Here is a 19946-nt window from a genome sequence, read left to right as displayed (position 1 = left end):
TATTAGGAACAAAGCAATGCTTATTTGAGTATCGAAAAGTTTTCTTTTGTTCAACTTTTGATTACGAACAAATTCGTCTGACTTAATGTTTATGTTGATGTGTTTTCTTTTCTTTTATCGTACACGTAATGATGAAGGCACGTTCCTCATACAATCGTCAGCGATCAATCAACTCAAGTAGAGTTATACAATAAGTGTGCCCACTTGACTTTCATAGTCCCAATGGTCAACCGTCAATACATTCGGTAACCGAGAGCGGACATTGCGTACCGTATACGTATAGATAATAAACATGTGTCATATACACGCTATTTTAACTCTTGCCAAACCCTTACTGAGTATTGTTCATAATAAATCACTAATCTGATCTTAATACAGACCTCGGATAGTATACATGTAGGATGTGCGGACACTCCAATGTACGTATTGTTGATTTTCATTATATATTTATTTTACTTATGTAAGATTTAAGGTTCACTACAGTTTAATTATAGAGAAGACTTAAAACACAAGAATATATTTGAAAGTGAAATTATAGAATACTTAAAACACTAGAATAAACTTGAAAGTTTGGTTTTAGCATGCTTGTACGGACAAAGGGCATTGGTCTAATACATTGTCCACTTTGAACAAGATTTTAAGGTGAACTAAGGACGGCTTTGAGAAATTTGAGCCCCTATTGATAGTCACCAAAGCCTCCGATCAAAATATTGAATAGCGGAAATATTAGCACTAATTACGCGGAAAACTCGAGTGATTATTTAACCGTTTATGAAATTTGAGGTACTAATACCGAAGCTGTTTGCAGAGTTTCAGTTTTCCAAAGTGTTCAAAAATCCTAGCTTGAATCTAGGGTCGAGGTGAGGTTATTTCACTATTGAATCATACCAGGGTATTGACTCAACAGATAGAATTGGTGAAGAATAAATGGGACGAGAAACAATGTCAACACAGATCTGTTGACTGACCAATTAGAGTCCGACATCCTATCTTATTATTATATTCATAAAATAATTATCAAACGGCTGAATTCTTTCGCAACAATATAGATGAAAGTATCACATTGACCAGGTCCAAGTTCTAGACAATAACATTTAAAGAAAGGTATACACAACCCAGCAGGAGAAACAAAACAATTGATACATTACAAATTGAGATAAGGGTGTTTAGTTACAGAATTATATAAGGCATCACAATGGCTCACCATCCTCTCGTAGAAAAAAAACAACAATATGAATGTTCAGTCTTACTGCCATAGTGGTACCCTACATTAATAATATACATTTAACTAACTCCAATTTATTAGCCCTACCCTACCAAATCGGTACTTACATTAGTTTAACTCTGTCCGCTGATACGCTGTGCAGCAGGACTGCACAGTCCTACATAATTATACATGTATAGCACCATGCAACACGATCACCCTGACGGACGTACAACTTTACCATGCATGTATTGTTCCATTTGGTTTATATAATTACAAGAATAGCACATAGAGGCTTAACTTGTATGTCAGTTGTTTTATAAAAATCCTTGACTGTGTTCAATATTTAATGATGGATGTAAAATAGAGGTTTTACTATGCGCAAAGAAGTTTTTTACATTGTATCTGAAATTTTGCAAACAATAGTTTCAGGATAAAAATGAACACATGCTATACTGCAACATAATGAGAACTAGGATGATATCCTTTATATATATAAATGTATATGTAAGAAAAAGTTACATACTGGTTTGAATTCACAAGAGCAATAATATCATAATGAAATATGTGTATAACTGTTTTAACGGCTATACAAAAACACATACAAAGCTGGGCTTTTAACGTAAAACATCTGTTAAAATTTGATGATTTTTTTTTAATATCTATTTGATAGTTTTAATATTGTAGATGGGTATGCATCTATTAGCGAAATTTAGAGTTGACTACTAGATACAATTAAACAAGAATGGTGAGGAAATATTATTAACAGTACTGTTTTGGACATGTATAGAGTGTTCAATGCCTCATTTGAATATGAACGATATGTAGATTTAGTAATTGTACTTTGCTAAACTGAGAGTTATGTCAACTCGTTGAGAACACAAACAGGAAGATAAACATGTAATTATAATATATATAATTATAATACCTCGTAAAATGCTATTGTTTCTGTTGTAATGAAACGGACATAGAGGACGAACATCATTCCATAACATTAAGTACATCTCGATGGTCTTGATTCTCAACTGCTTACGTTATTAATATGATACCAATATGAATTTACTGACGTCTTCTGACAAGAACAAAATTATGAAATATTGTAATACGAAGAACTCATTTTTGATACATTATTTAATTAAGAATAAAACAAACAAAGGTACGTTGACTTTCCTCATTGTCCTTGTCTCAAATATATAGTGATACGAATAATGATTTATATCGTAAGGTTCTATATATAGAGAGATTTAGAAAATGCCTTTAACTTGTAAATTGTATAGCAATTTAAGACCCGTGGTATAAATGTATATTTTATACATACATGTGGGTATTTAGATGTTCTCTTGTATAAGTCGTAATACATTATGTTCTGTGCTTATAGTCATGATTGGAGACATGCATTATTTGCCCGCATTATGTCTTTAAATATTGTCTAAAGCTTTTCCGTAGGTTTCAACTAATCTATATTAGTTCATTTCTTCGCCACTATACAACAAATATAATCTTTTTTCCGACGTAAAATACTTTCTGATATATTCAAAGGCATTTCCCGGGAAGTCTTATTTTTCATGAGCCTTAACAGTTCAAGGAAAGTTTAACATGCATTTATAAGAGGAAAATAAAGGAGCTTGATCCAGATAATTTCTTGAGTAACCCTTGACCGATGCAGTATATTGATTAGAATTTTGTTTTTCAAAATGTTCGGATCAATGGTAACTTAGGAACGCACGCGCGGTCACTGTGATCATTTGCGCGATGACGTTTTGTCATGTCGTCTGCAGCTCAATCAATAGTCTTATTTCTAAGAAGTATCTCATATAATTTCTATCCATGTCAAACGAAATGATTTATGAAAACTTGTCTTGTAAATAGTTTCTTTCCATTAAGAAGAATAGAAAAAATCAGCTTTGATTTATTCAACGCAATGTAAACGGAAGGGAAACTTCTCGGGAGTTATTATGCGACGTCATATTTCGAAGGTACTGTCACGTTAAATACAGAGACATGTGATGACCTGTTATTGACCTTGAACCTGGTGACAACACGTGAGTGTACCATATGGGTTCAAGATTGGCACTGGTTTGCTAATTAGTTCACTCACTTGGACTCGAATGTGTATAGAAAACCCTTAACCCTCCTGAACACACGTGCCACATCAACTAATTGTATACACGCGTATCATAATTTTGAATCAAAACATGTTGTTTATCTTAGATAAAGTTTGTTAGTATCACCGAACCGATACATGCGTTTATGAAAGTTGAAATCTGCCACCGAAGATGTCAATATGTGAATATTTGTCATGAGACACAAAGAGCTAAAAAATAGTTTTAAGCCAGTTTATAAATCAGTGAATTGTTTCATGTTAGACGATTGCATCTCTTTGAACATTCATCGAGATCAAAGAAATTAATGCAACATATATTTTACTTTCATCGTATTTGACACAGACCATAGTTATAATTATAATCATGTTTCTTTACATAATTGAATGAAAAAACGAAATTACGTAATGTTAAAAACTGCATTGTCATTTAGCCATCAACAAAATTGCAAAGTTCGTTCTTGTCAATATTATTACAAAATTGTACAAAAGTGAAGTGTATTCCGTGGGGAAACTTGGAGCTTGACAGTTCCAGACTTCCAGTCCTATATCAGGTAAACTAGTTGCTATGTCTTTTTCGTCATATAAGGCCTTATTTTTCTTAAAGTGACACTCTCTTTCGAAATCAATACATACGCATGTTTAACGAACATAAATTTTGAGTGATAAACCTTTAAATACTTACTAAATAATGCATTTATGGAAAATATTTATTACTGATAACAAAAAAATTTGTAACCGTGTATTTAATGGCTGAAAACCCAAATAATTGGTGAGTGCTAAAAGATTTACAGTGATAACTTTCGTCTCATAAGGCAGAAATGCCGTGTTTTCTGTACATTTCTTTCAAATTAAACTTGGTATCCTTCATAAGAATAATTGTTTTCGATATCTATTCATTCTTTTTTTGTTATATTAAAACATATGTATGGATTGTGGTAAATCTTATTTGGGAGTAAGAGTGCATCTTTAATGGTTGTCACTGGAATATAACATGCCTCGACTTAAGCAACTCACATAGCCAAAATTGATAGTTATGATCTATCAAAGATATTGCAGATAAACACTCTATGAACCAATATTTCAAGTGTCAAATTCATCACAGTTATAACTGGTGCTGCGTCCTAAACATTATTTCCGAATAAGGTCTTTTTTAACAGAATGAAAACCTGCTTTCTGGAAAAATAAAACTGAATTTGAAATCATACATCCAATGCTAAAATTATATCTTTTTAAGAAAACCAGTATTTTTAATTCAGGTATGTTGAATACATGAAACCTGAGTCGAAATGAACACAATATAATCCAGCGTTAAGGTCAAATCACACTGATTATGGACAGGCACAATGTTATCTGGGCAAGGCAGCTATTTATGTGAATATTACCGAATCTTGGGTAACTTTTTCAATGGGAATTGTATAAAACTGTGTCCATCCACGCGGAAGACGCGACTTGGAGTATGCTGTAAACGAATCCTGTACATTGACTCCGGTATTCCAACCAGAAACAAATGTTTAATTGCATGGTGGAGAATTGTGTTTAGATGAATAAATACAAGAGTTGGCTATTGTTAAGGAAGAATCATTTGTTGGGGGTCACTCCGGTCAGATTTCTAATAGGCATAAGCATAGCAAACCCATACATTACGCCGTTCAGTAAGGAACACTTGCCCACGCACAGCACGAGTCAGAAATGTTTACATGACGTGCTAGTACTTGAGTAACTGGAGTTATAAACTTCACCAGGCTTGCTTACTCAATTTAGGAAAGTCCGGTTGAGCAAAGTTTATGACTTTCATATGAACACAGCCATGTCCAAATTTGGAAGGACTTCTACCTCCGGATCAACTTAAAGCATTCCGTGAAACACTCATTGAGGATCAAAACGAGTTATACTTATGAAACGTCATCCACAACTGATTGTGGGTAAAAACATGAGCTGAATAATTAATAGCAAAACAGAAGTCCATATGTTGTTTAAATTATTGACTTCCTTTAATAAGCACATTACCTTCGTTCCAAAACAGGACTTTCTGGTTCACAACATGCGGTCAAGGTGCGATGGAAACTGATGATAACCATACTGGTCATACATTATTAACTGACCAGTCTTTTCTGTTGGGCTTCTCATGATTGCGAGTTTGACAGTTTGATAAAAGGGGTGAATATGGTTACCCAAGGGCTCGTGAAATATCATATTACTGATGGCCATCGCTAGTACATGGCTTTTCAGTCGGTCAGAATTTTGAATTGTCATATTTCTGAGGTCATAAAAAGTAAGACGAATACAAAATAGTAAATATTGGTAGAACTGTTGTTTGAAATAGAATGAAACTGTGGAACGAAATAGTGTGAACAGTGTTGTATGAAATAGTCAGAAAACTATTCTATCGTCATATAAAGTATGTACTTCCAGAAATGAAATACAAAAGTATTCAAAAAAGATTTTATAATTTAACTCGTTCCTTTAGCGTCATAAAACGCATTACACACATATACATATTATATAAATACCATAATTATATGAAGTAACCAAAATTGCATTAATTAGTTTCTGTCATTGAAACAGTATGCCCCGTTCGCCTGAAATGGAGCATCAATACGTTTGTTTAGTTCGGTGTACAGGTTATCTCGGGTCAAGCCAGTCGCCAGGTCACTGTGTGTCCGCGAATACAGAAGGTGAAATTTGGGACAATATCTAACAATAAAACGAATATTTAATTAGAATTAATGACGATAGCGTTGTATGGGAAAATATGGAAAAGGTCATGAAAGTCAAATGCGCCAATGAATATTTATATCTGTGGATGGATTACAAAGGTTTTGTTAACTGTCATCTTTATCAACCTATTGATGAGGTCATGAAAGCTATGGAAGAGGTCTGTAAAATATCGAAATGGAAATTGAAAATAATGGCTTTAATTAAGGAAGCACTTTCAGTGACCTCTTGAAGGTACGAAAGGTGAAATATATATGGTAATTGGTGTGGTTCCATTGTTACAGAAACTGTCATGAACTTGCAATGAATCTTATGGGTTCTAATAGGATTGTTATTACCGCGGATTAAAACCTTGGAAGTTATAGACAGGGCAGCAATATTTCCAAACATCTCCATGTCTGAGACGTCAGTTCACATCAGGAATAGCTTCAGTTTTGTCTGTTTATTTCATTGTGGCCGGCTGCCAGGGGTTATCTAAGGTCGGGTCAGTCTCTCGGGTCAGCCGGTTACCCGGCCTACTGTGTAAATATTGCGGAGGCCGGGCGGAACGAGGTCCGGGTTATCTCGCCGGAATCTCCGGACTCCCGACTCCGCCGGGGGTGAAACTGAGACTGTCCATTTGCATCTTAGAAAGCCTCGTCATATGTTTGGCAGATATGGGGAGTTTGAGTAATGATTAACCATGTCGTCAGTCGTACAAAAATATAATACGTTTGAGGGAAAAGTCCATTCGTATTTCTGAGAAAATCAATTACAGTTAATGAGGTTGAAGAAACTTGATTATGAATCTTACATTTCTCTGACACGTTGCAACAGGAAATCGAATGTTTCTTTAGCAAATAATGTCCAGCTTTGAGAATAATGTCTTGACTGTGGCTATGTTTAAGTTTCTTTGTCCAGGTACGCAATTATCAATTTTCTGCAAAACAGTTTAAAGTGAGGAGTTATGAATATGATTTTATGACGCGGCGGTCAATGGCAGGTCCGGCACTGACCGCTTACTGACCCTCACGTCCAGCTGCGTCCGTCATCTATCTGACCATCTAGATAGCCGGACACGGCCCACTGCGTGGAACGTCAAAAACTACTTGAAATTTCGTACTTTATGGGTAGTGAGCAGTGTTGACCGCAGCCTCTATGTGCACATCAATCAATAAAGTTATGATAGCTCGAGTTGAAATATAATTGGGAAATAATTGACAAACTGGCCATTTCGTACGCGTCCGCGAATATCGAATGTCTTGGTCTGTAGACTTTCAGCAGATTTCTTTCGGTGAGAATATGTCGCAAATATGCACTAAATACCCCACTTAGAACACAAGGGAAACGTATTAATATCATATTTTATAAAATAAATGAATATCACATTTATAATATATTCTACATGTATGTTGATATCTCCTTTCAAGCATGGAAATGCTATTTTTATACATTTAATTTGGTCATTCACTTCTTATAAAACTGCATAATAGGTCAAATATACTATTGCATACACTACGTATTAATAAATAATAGCAATAAACTGCGTTTTATTGCCATAGTTATGATATGTTGTGCATTTTATTAGATAAGTGATAATAATGTTGTGTGAAACTGTCAACACATTACCTGTGAGTTACACAAGTTCATCATATATCAACGTTACGTTGACTAATGAGACATTTATTTCACACGGCCATACTAAGGCTATGATTGTCCTTGTTGCTGAATGCTTTACTCTTTTTGACATAAAAAGCTTAATTGAATAGATGTTTTGATACAGCGTTCACATAACATATAATACAAATCGTGCATGTATGTCGATCAAAACGCATTACTAGGTCTCAAACCGCAAGAAGCTTACTCTTTGTGGTCGAGGTTTTTTTTCAAAGGTAACCCAAACCCATATAACCGCAATAGCCCAAGCGCAATTTGAAATGAGATTGATGATTAAAAAAGACTCATATGAAATGTATTCAAGTTTAAAGGTTTATGCTAAATGGCTAAAATTGACCATTACCATTGGCTAACAGCTGTTTACACATTTTTATTACTTTTGAATCATGTGTTATTGCCTAAAATTTAAATTTGTTTCTTCCTTTCCTTCTCACTCGAGCTCAAACTGGTTGAACAATTATATAAATGTCATATTTATTAGACAACACTGCCTCCTGGTGTTGCCCATTCACCGTGCATTACCTAACGGTGCCTAAAGCTCGGCTCCAGGAGTAGTTTTCCCGTGCAGTGACCACTGGCTAGTCGTGTTACGACGTGAAGGCTGTAAAATATCATCATTAATGTAATCGTTGATAGAGCAATTAATGTTAACTATGCTTGGCCAGTTAAACGTTACATGGTCACCTGGAGGCTGGAATGTCAGTCTTCATTATGGTTTGCAATTTTATTTTCTTACTAACAACTGCCTCGGAATCCAGTGCTTGTTAAATTGGTTTGATTGATGTTCTTTAATAAGGATTGTAACTCCAGAAGGTAAGGCAAATAGTTGCACTGAAACTTTCACTTAGCTATATGTAGCTGTACATGTATTTCCAGAACTCGCCTCGGTTTTTGTGACATAAACGATCAGAAGAAAATGATTGTACTTACCGTTATGCTTGCAGAGGTTGTCGGCTTGTGGTGACATTGGCTGTTAAAATCAAGTGCCTTAGTTAGGTTTAACATCTTTTTAGAAGAAATTGCATCTTACTAATCGCGGTTTGGTGACATAATCAAGTGACTTAATTGGGTTTACATCTTTACTGCAGTAAAAGGAATTGCAACTTTACTAAACGTGATTTGGTCACATAAGTGGTTGTTTAAATCAAGTGACTTAACTTGTCACAACTCGAACGACCTTTGCCTTGAAATGTCCAGTCTAGACAAAGCAATAAGACTAAATGGCAAAGATGCATAGTGGATGAATGCCGTGAATGTTTTGCTATTCAGCCTAACATGCATTCATCGAGTGAGTGAATAACAACTATGATCCATCATTTCACCCCTCCCCATTAAAGCGTCGGGCACGGATAAGTGCCCAATACTTATTTAATATACAAGCTTCAGCAGAGAGAGAGTGCGGTCGTTTATGAGTAGAGTGACCCTGCTTTGACCCAACATGCCTTTTGAACTTTATTTATCCACGTATATGCTTCAAGAGAATAACTTAACCTCCGCCTGCACTTACGGATGCCCGTTCCATTTTGTTTTAACAATTGCGCTGAGTTGAGAGCTATAATGCTGGTTCATAATAAAGCTCGGTGAAATGCAGTTGGTCAGTTGTGATGGACATGGGCGTATTGCTTGACCACTGCTAGCAATGCATTGCGGATAGGCAGAACTATATCATATCATATCATATTTAGTTCTGGGAATAGTTTAATTTAACCGGATTTCACTTTACTTAATATATGTGTTGGATGTATACGCGTTTCAACGGAAGGTATACTCATTATGATATTACTTTCATTTATTTTTTTATTTCTTAAAATATGTTTTTAATGAAACAGTGAACATACAGACTTCAATAGCAATATGTCAAATATATTAAGACGTATTTAAGTTTAGTAAATAAATTAAGACTTGAAAATAATACACCATTGAAATATAACTGCAATGATGATGTTTTGATATTTTGTCGGAGTAAGCGAATTGTGTATTAAAATAAACGATGCATTCGTGATCATAATACGTTAACCTAATTCGTACTGTTACTGATTTCGTCATGTAAAGTTAGAATATAACTCCATGCATTTTATTGTGATACCTGAAACAGAATGTCAACATTGTGAATACCACTGTGGTCAACCGATGTTTAACATTTAAGTTCTGAGCCAATTTCTCTGATAAAACTGTTATTTTTCAAAGTATGTTCAATAATCATATTAAATGTGAGTATATTTACAAATAAAGTAATAGTTCGTACATGATACAAGTATAGCATCTGCTTTATAATACAAAATACTAACACTATTGATTTACGATATAGGATGGCACGACTGGGTGGACTTATCGAATACAAAATCATAACAGGTTTAATTTTACTTCCACTCCCTTGATACTACGTAACTCATAAATCATGAAAGTCTTTTTCAAAGGAGAAATATTTTTTCAAGAGCGCATGAATACACCGATGTATTCACTTACGCAACCATTGCGCATGCGTGTGAGTCTAACCAATCGATTTTGAGAATGAGAGAGTGAGTCCACCCCTTACGAGGCTGGTGTATATTGGCTATTGGCTAATATTACCGATATTGAGTCACGTGAGATGTAATTTGCATAACATTCCTTCATTTTACATGTCTTCACAACATGCTCACAATCGTTATGAATAACAAATAACAGTTCGTAATGGATTACATGCATTGGATCAGAACACAAGTTGAGTGTTAGCAGAATGAAATGAATAAATATGTTGGTTACTTGCAGTTCGGAAGAGGTATGTGCTATTTCTTTTAATACTTAGGTACGCCTGCGACTTATAATGCACATGTGTTTGTTTACATTTGTTGTTGAACCTAAATTTAAGGTGACTTATAAATTAACATTCTTTTTCACATAGTTATAACACCAAAAATAGTTAAATTATGTGCAAATGATACAAAAACACTACCAAATAGTCGTAGAACCCACGGCGTGCCTAACGTTTGTTTCACACGCACCGACATGACTCACGGCGGTTATAGTTGTCAATCCATTCATGGCCGATATGGCCGAGATCGTCAGAAAAAAGGGATCACGGATCAAACATTATAAAGAAAAAAACTAACGATTAAACTGTTTGGCATCTATGTTGTCGTAAATGCAATGCTCACAATTATTTTATTCCGTCATATTTCATATCCGAAGCTGTGCAAATCAATGTCCCTATCAAAAATTAATCATGGCACTGAAAGAAGTATTTGAAAATGAAGTAGGTAGTGTTTATTAACATGGTCATTTTGGTGCCCGGCTTATGATGCATAGTGTACAGTGAGGCAAGGCAAACTAATTAACGCAATAATGAATTAATAATTCAATAATAATTATATAAAATCAAAAAACGGCCATTGAAATGATGAAAACTCCTGTGTGAAAATCAATCAAATAAGTCACAAGCGTACAGCGAGCTTCTGGCCTTCAATGGTGTGCGGCTCATAAAATGTAGTAAATACATCATAAATAATAGGAGGGGAGTCAGTGAGTACGTTCCTCAATGAAAAACAGATTTTATGAACAGCTTCTTTCTCCCACCCTACGATTTTAATACCTTTACAAACCAGACTTCGCATTGTATGATGCTACAATTTTCATTTAGAACTTGATATGTTGTGGTGAAAAGCACCAACCAACTACTCAAATATATCACAGTCAGGCAAATATCAACTAACAACACACTCTTGAGCTAAACTTACATTTATTTAGAAATATAATTTTATCATGAACAACTGCTTTACAAAACTAAATGTCAAATGGAATCGAGAAAAGACACAACTGCATTTAATTCTTGCATATTGTTGTATTCCTTAGGGAATGCTTGGGAATGGCAAACCTTGCAAGAGATTTATTGCAGCATTGTATGCAACTAGAAAACAAAATCAGATATGATAAAACAAAAACTTCCTAATGAAAAAGGAGCGCGTTTATTTTGCGATATCATCTTTTTTGTTCGTATCATTACATGAATTACGGATCATTTCCCTAGAGAAATAAAGTCATTAAAAACTAATAACGGGTCACACTTAGACGATATTTTTGTATGAAAAAAAATGCCTTTATTCTTTCTTTGAAAATACGTTTTTGTAGTCATAGATAAACTTTGAACTGATCGATCATTGAAAACAAACACTGTTATTCAGAACGACAAAAATTGTCCTTGAATGTCTTCGCTCTTATTAAAGTTAATAATTCTGCCAAATTCATAACATACTCGCTTTTCTGCGGTGGGCGCAATGTTATACAATAACAATGATAAATGCATTATACAAGTATATAACAAACATGACCATAGTAGTTATACAGCATGTTTACGTGCACTGTTCCATGAAACGTTCAAAACCAGACACACAGAGGTATACTTGATCAATGGCTGAACTTGAAGAACCCAAAGTGTATACACACACACACACACACACACACGTGCCACAGTGGGTCAAGTGGTTTCCGCATTCATGCTCTATGTTCAGTACTGTAGTTCAGTGTTTACACAGGCCACAAGGGCCACAGAACACGGCAAAGAAAGGCATAGCATTAGGTAAAGGAAGTAACCAACTTTAATTTCAAAACCTTATTGAATCATGTTCTCCTGCGATATGTCTTCATCGGTTAAATGTGTATATTATTTTTGAACCGGTATAATAATTCACAAGCTTTAATTCTAGCTGATCACTGATTACTAACCACCCACAAGATCATTCAATCAAATAATAAATCAATTAATCAGTCAATCAAGCAGAGACGCAATCAACCTACCGATTAACTTTCCAAACAAACCGAACAACCAACCAACCAACCAGTCAAGCACTAAAATCCCAAAATCGCTTGTCTAAATCCACCAATACACATCGATCAATAATGCGACCATCCATCGACGCTTTCAAAGAATTGCCAATCTCATAATGTGACATAAGTTTTCAGAATGTATGGGTTGCTGTGGTAATCTTGAGATAATAAGAAGTTCGCATTTGTTTGTCTAAATAAGAGTACACCTTATATTTTCAGGGTCCGAGAGGCAGACGTGTGAATCTTGTCTATGACTGAGATGGCCTACAGTGAGGTGAACAATGGAATCAAACAGGAGCAGACGACACACTTCCACGATCTCTTGCATGCACAGCTGTCGGCGGAAGACAGCAGGAACAACGACAACAACGACTCGGCGGAGGAGTCCGGCGAGAGCCCGCTGGATTTCTCCATCAAGCGAAAGCCTACGAGTTATGACGAGGTGTCTGGGTCAGACTCGCTGTCCTCGCCGGCTTCGTCATTTAACGACACCGGCGGTCACCTAGAAGACCGGAAGAGCGACACAGACGGCGGCTCTATTAACAAATCCTCATCATCTCAGGAATCCCCTCCAGACAGTTCTCCGCTGTTTCACCATAAACAATTTAAAAATGAACAGCTAAGGCACGAAATCTCGCCAGTACATGAACGTATAGGGCGGCCCAAGCCTGGCGACACGAGCGGGATTCCCAGCATGTTTCACGAGCAGCTACTTGGACTGGCGAATGCTAATATGTTGAACTCGTTTCCGGCAATGGCAGCGTTAATGGACCCTCGTAGGTTGTCTGCCGTTTCAAAAATGGGGACTCGTCCATTTAAAGCATATCCAAATCACTCTTTGTCATTACCATCAGAAGTTGGTGCTATCCCTGATTATCTCACTTCATTTGCAAACTTTGAAAACAGTGCATTGATGCAAGGACTGAATCTCTCATCCGAAGAAATGTTTAACGTTTACAAGCAGCAATTACTCACAATTAGAGAACGAGAAAAGTACCTTGAGAACATGAAGATCTCCACGGAAAATGGCGGAGGTCGGACGACGAGTGCGGCCACATCATCGCCTAGCGCCTCTCTTCCGTCTTCCCTCTCGTCAATCCATCTGGCGACCACAATGGCCGCTCGAAACAACGGTATTAACAACAACCACTTTTTCGGCCTCACTGCTGGCACAAAACCGTCATCTGGACCGCCGTCCACGGCATCCACGTTTTCAAATTTCTCTAATAGTTCAAAAAATGACAATACTGACCGTTTGACGCACAGCCCGACCCTGTCGTCGTTGACCGCCAGTGGACGGCGACGACCGCGGTCACTTCCGGATGAACAGAAGGACGATGCATATTGGGAACGGCGCCGGAAGAACAACGAGGCAGCTAAGCGGTCGAGAGACACCCGGCGCGCTAAGGAGGACCAGATCGCCATCCGAGCCGCCCTGTTGGAGCAGGAGAACCTGAAACTGAGGGTTGAAGTGGCCGCCTTGAAGACAGAAACCGCCAAACTCAGGTGTATGCTCTATAACAGCTAGTCGCCGTTTGGAGACGTCCGTTTCTTCAATAGAACTACTGCCATATACATGTTAAAGTGAATACTGAGATAATGATATACTCAGAGTTGAGATGTGTTAAAGTATATATATCAATAGAGCCAGTATCTTGAAAGTGCTATCATACACTTGCGCTGCAGGACAGTTGTGTAGAATCATTATTCTTGCATGCATGATAATCAAAATCGAGTCTCAATATTTGTGATTAGTAGATCTGTAGACTTTATACGTTTTATATTTGCCTGTAACGTTTAATGTTAACTGCTCTGTTGGGCGGTATGTGTACTACCTGGTACGCTTTATTGAAGCATGGGGAGTTTCATTTTATGGCCCATTTAAAACCGACGGCATTTCCATTTTGTCTCGTATCTAAACGTTATGTACATTTCAACATGACTTTATGCAATCTCATTAGCGTATCTTGCTCTTTGATGATTTGAGTAAATGGCCATTCGGAATCATGTTTGATTCGTTGGTTAGTCTAGGGTTTTATAACATATCCAGAAAAGTGCTTTGTTATCTTTTTGTAAATAGATTTGAGCAGTTTTATGGCTGTTGAGCTCAGGGAGATTTAATATATAACCATTGGAGAACGCTCAAAATGAGGTGATAGATTATACAGCCACAGAGTCGGGAAACTGACCACTTAGATCGTTGACAAAAGACAAATAAAGTAAAGAAATTCATAAAGCTCTCAAAAGTGACCATTGACCTTAATCGATTTTTTCGTTTTTAAACAATCTCTTTATAAAGAATGAAAACAAAAAAAAGAAAGAAAGAAACTCAACGTAGCGTTAGTGGTCAGATTCGTGCATCTGTGGCGCGGTTTTTACATGTTTAATGTCCATGTACATAGTAATGATTTAAGCATTCTTTTGATTGGGAGTCATTTTATTTTTAACAAATATTTTATGGGTTTGGAAACCGTTTTCTCTCTTGTTTGGTAATCTCATTTTATATGTTAAGTGGGCTACTGAAATGTGCTTTTTTCCATTATACCTTATTAACTTATAAGCTTTTCCGTATTTTATTGCAAATGCAAGTCATGTTAATCTGTTAACCTGTTCTTAAAAGGGATATCAGAATTTTAAAAATAACAAATGATGATGTTACTAACAATATTTTTTTTTTCACTCAAATTATCTTAAATCAACATTTAAAGTGAGGGCATCAACCGTTTTCATGTATGTTATGATCTCAGTAAACATTGACAAATTCATAGCAACTTTCATTTCCATCATACATGTACATGTATTTATTTCAAATCATTATTATCCTTGTTATAACCAGTTCACTTTTGTGATGTCTTTAAATTGTTTCCATTTACAAGTATTAAAGCATTTGAAGTTTACCTAAAATATGAATGTGAGCAATTAAGGTTACATGGACTGTTAGTGTAAAATATGTGTCATATAATTGCTATTATGTATGTAAGAGAAGTATTCGTGGCACAATCTACCTCAGTTTTCAAGTATTGTTTTAAATGTGAATACCCGTACACGCCTGTAGTTGTTAGTACTGTATCTACATCATATAATTCTGTGAGGATTATGGTGGATCAGCTTGTATTGAACTTTAATGGTGGACGTTGTTTTTGTCCTTCAATATATGTGTTAAGTGCCTGTTATATGAAACTGGCTGGTTATAATTACTCATAGATTGAACTTTTTCTAGTTGTATAATTAATGCACAAAATGTTTCATGACTTTTTGTGCACATTGCCTAGTCTCATTAATCATTTTTTTTGTGAAGTGAATCTCGCTCTACATAATTATAAGTTTTATTGCAATATCACAAGGACTGAACAACACCTCAACATTCAAACAAATGATCACATTTTTGTCCTTGTACTTGCATAATTACACTTCTGTCAGGGCATAGTTACTTGCAATATTCTACAATAATTTGAGTGTGTTTGTAAATTATCAGAGTCAGTAATTCATCCATCCAAAAAGTTACTAATTGCCGCCTGTGAACAAATAAAATAGTTGCGAAATTCATACAAAAAGCTTAACGTATGTTGATCAAATCAACGTGACCATGATCAATATGATTATCCAAATTTGACACTGTTCGTGTCTATGTCATAATCATTTTGTGCTAATTACGCTTAATGACACTTCTGACTTACTTGATGTAAAAAAAACTAAAAAGATATTAAAACAACATTGTTGGGTGCTGTTTAAAATAACGAGCAAAAACAACGACACCCCTCTGTGTAAATATTAATGGGAGCGTTCGGTCTTTTCAAACTTTATATATAACAATGATATAATTAAATTTATATTTATCAACTGATAAGCATAAGTTTGTATTGCCATCATACTATTGCAGATTAAATTGTGCACATTTTTGGGCCATGCATTTAATGTTTATTTGTAAATCCACCATAAAAAAAGGTTCAACAATTGTCTATCAGGCAGAGTTTCTTTTATGTTATTTCCAGATAAATTTTCAGAACTCCTATTTTATCTTGCTAAACGTTGTGTAATTAACTTTAAGCGGAAACGTACATTCGTTCAAATATCAGGACTAGATACCTAGAAGCCTTACCCCTACAGAATATTATTTGATTTAGTTAATATGCACACTTCAAAATGTTTGGGAACATCCATGATTTGAATGTATTTCGATGTCAAATTGTGCGCTCGTGCATGCCTTTTTCAGATTTTTGAAATGTCCAAAACCATTATTTATGATTTTATTTTACATGCAAGATGTTCACCATGTTATCACTTTGTCTTTTAATAAATATGTTAATTGTCGAACTATTTTATCTTGCTTATTTTCCAAGCTGCCGCATCGGATACATAGAAGCGGGGTTCATTAAACCAACAATAATTAACTATTATGATTAGTTATGAAAATATATACAAACAGATCTAGGAAAAGTATCGGTTATTATCATAATAAACGTAGCAATAACACGTTTTAAGCGTGACAGGTTTAGGATATCGAAAATATTAATCATAGTAAAAACAGAACTGAACTCGTACAATTGTAGAACTCGAACATAAATTATAATATAATTTATGATTTATTTATCCTAATGATGTAGAAGAACAGATTTAATATTTTAATGGTTAGAGCATTACTCTGGCCTTGTGCATCTAGATATTGATTTGCTAAAGCACCGGAACTTTCTTATATTATTTTAATTAGAATTTTTAACTTCGTGTTGACGCCATTTCCCGTAAAACCTATATCTTATGAAAATGCACGCAAATCCACTTTGGCAAGCACGGTCGGTTAGCAGCGATATTTGTGAAGATACGTACAGCGAGTGCATTGAAACCCGACCCCAGGGGGCCACAGACCATGGGGCAATGAAAGGGAGTGCTGACCCGTGCTGACCCCGGCATGTAAACCCGGTGCAATATGAGAACAATATCGTTATGAATGGTAATATGCATGACCCCACGAACCCCGACCTCTGACATTACAGAGGCCCCAGGTAGGCCTGACCGCTACCTGAACCAAGTCAGGCGCTCTACAGACCTCTCAACTGCATTGCACTTGTATATTTTAATAATCGGACCTTTATTCACCTGCGTTTTCTCACGTTATAAAATTGTAAAAGCTTCTTTGAGCGTGAACAACTTTCAAAATGCAACGCACACAATATGGCGTCTTGAGTTTAGCGTCTTTTCATTGAACGGTTGTTAATGGTTTTGTCGATAACCAAAGGTCAATACTCCTCGTGTTCCATTCTTGCGATTCTTTAAAACATGCTTTTACAAATAAGGGAGCACCAACTGGAGTATAAGGAGTAAATTATTCAAAGGAATGACACTGAAATATGATCGAACGTAATTAAAGACATGGGCACTGAGGAACATGGACAGAGTTACAAAATACTCATCAACCATGTTTATCAAAGAATTCCGGTACTACAAAACACAGAAGATGTTAAAAAAGACATGTTAATTTTTTTTAAGAGAATAGCAAAAGGAAAGTTTGCCAATCAATGATTGTATTTCTTCCTCGCCGAACAAGGGGCAAATTCGAATACTATTAAAACCAGAGTTATAGAATATCAAGAAATGTACGTATTCAAATCTATGACAACATGCGTACATCTCTTGAACGATGTTTTAGTTATGGCTAAGGTTTAAGTTGGTTGCCTAGCGACGCCGGCGAACACACCCGACAATGGCATTATGGCTATGACATCTCAACCTTTCTTGAAAATAACATAATAACAAAACACAACAGGCGAGCTGCAAATAACTGCGAGTCTGTGAATCAAGCTGCCATTATAGCATAGAGATCACAATACCGCTAGTTCGAGCGATGTCTCTTGCTACACATAGCTGGTAACCTGTGGCCAGTTGTATAAAACTGGTTTATTCTTTGGTTTAGTATGTTAGACAAACTGTTTATTCATTGGTCATCCAAGATTACTGTTGACCAATCAGATAATTTAATGTGAAACTAGCTAAAGGATAACCTATTTTATACAATTGGCGGCTGTTCACGAGGTTTCATGTGGATATCTTGAACAAATTTAAGTTAAATATGGCCACGTGTCTGCACGAGACCACCGCCAGAGCGTTCTGTTATTACACATGTACCTCGCCACATTGTTTTCACAAAAATCGCAACATTTTAAACGCAATATTTCCTAAATCCCTGTCATTGTTTTGATAACATGAACAAATCAAACACGGAGCGATTCAAATCTTCGCTCACCGATGAGTTTTTCTTTTAGCCCAATACTGTCTCAAGTGTACGTTAGGTAACAGAAGCCCTATTGAGAGTCACAGGATCTCAATCGAGTAACTATGCCTATGTAATTACTGAGTAAACATCGTCAAATGACCAGAATAATTGCCCCATGTCGCACATAAAAACCCACAGCGGCATGTAGGAGCGAGCTGGGTCCCCGGTACAGTACAGCCATGCAGGTAATGTGGTGAGAGGTGGGAGCTGAAATGCCCCAAGTGTTTCTATCATTATTTTTACTTAGACTGTTTTCACGTTCACCCTCGGTGTGGTCACGTCATCCGAGATAACATGTGAAACACTCCTGATGTCAGTCATTCATTCATCCCACATCGCCGAGGACCTATTGCACAGGCGTATGTGGCGACAAGGGGTTTCATAAATAAGGTACTAACACTCACAAAAACTGTCTTAGTATTTAGATTATGAAATTTCTAATCCCTAGGCGACAAAGGGATTGAATGACTTTGTTTCCAAAACCTAGCCTATGCGTCGGAAAATCAACGTTTGTCAAAGGTAGAAAATCCTGTTCGATTGGTGCAAAGTGCGAACAGTTTTACCTGTACCTTCTTAAACTAGAGGTCTCACAGGAGTGACGAATACCCACCGACTGCCGCCTGTGCACAGAGATGGCAAATTATTTCTTTGAAAAGAGGCCATAACTCCGAAGTTATTGAAAACTGTATTTCCACTTCCAATGTTTAACATTGTCATTAGCTGAAATAGAGTTATGGTTCTTGTAGTACATTGCACTTCCTTTTATTGTGTCATCGTATGAAGTTTAATTAAATTTTATCCATTAGGTTTCAAGCAATGCTCCAGACAAGAAAAAGTAACAAAAGGTAATAACTCTCTAATTAGCTAAAATAGAGCTACAGTTCTTGCATACTGCACTTCATCTCATTATGATCTATCATTGTATGAAGTTAAATTGAATTCCATCCAGTACTTTTTAAGTTATACTCTGGACAAGAAGTAACAAAGTGCAATAACTCTGTAATCAACTGAAATAGAGTTATGGTTCTTGAATACTGCACTTCCTCTCGTTGTGCTTTACCATTGTATGAAGTCTAATTAAATACCATCAAGCAGTTTTCAAGTAATGCTCCAGACAAGAAGTATTGCAGCTTTTCAAACTTCATTTGTCAGGGGTATAATAAGTCCAGCATACCTGAAGACAATGTTCCATTACT

General features: G+C 36.1%; 1 protein-coding gene across 1 annotated transcript; it reads left to right on the top strand.

Moving 5' to 3' along the window:
* The first annotated feature begins 362 nt into the window (after nt 1-362).
* Nucleotides 363-14061, top strand: LOC128229396 (protein giant-like). The gene is made up of 2 exons (XM_052941297.1): nt 363-419; nt 12702-14061. The coding sequence occupies exon 2, from the start codon at nt 12733-12735 to the stop codon at nt 14008-14010; it is 1278 nt and encodes a 425-aa protein (XP_052797257.1). The 5' UTR covers nt 363-419; nt 12702-12732; the 3' UTR covers nt 14011-14061.
* The last annotated feature ends 5885 nt before the right edge of the window (nt 14062-19946 follow it).

This window comes from Mya arenaria, chromosome 3 (assembly GCF_026914265.1).
Source record: "Mya arenaria isolate MELC-2E11 chromosome 3, ASM2691426v1".
NCBI lineage: Eukaryota > Metazoa > Mollusca > Bivalvia > Myida > Myidae > Mya > Mya arenaria.
This window is presented reverse-complemented; position numbering and strand designations above follow the sequence as displayed.

What these genes read in the sequence shown, in the direction of transcription:
- LOC128229396 (XM_052941297.1), top strand. Translation starts at nt 12,733, where the DNA reads ATGACTGAGATGGCCTACAGTGAGGTGAACAATGGAATCAAACAGGAG.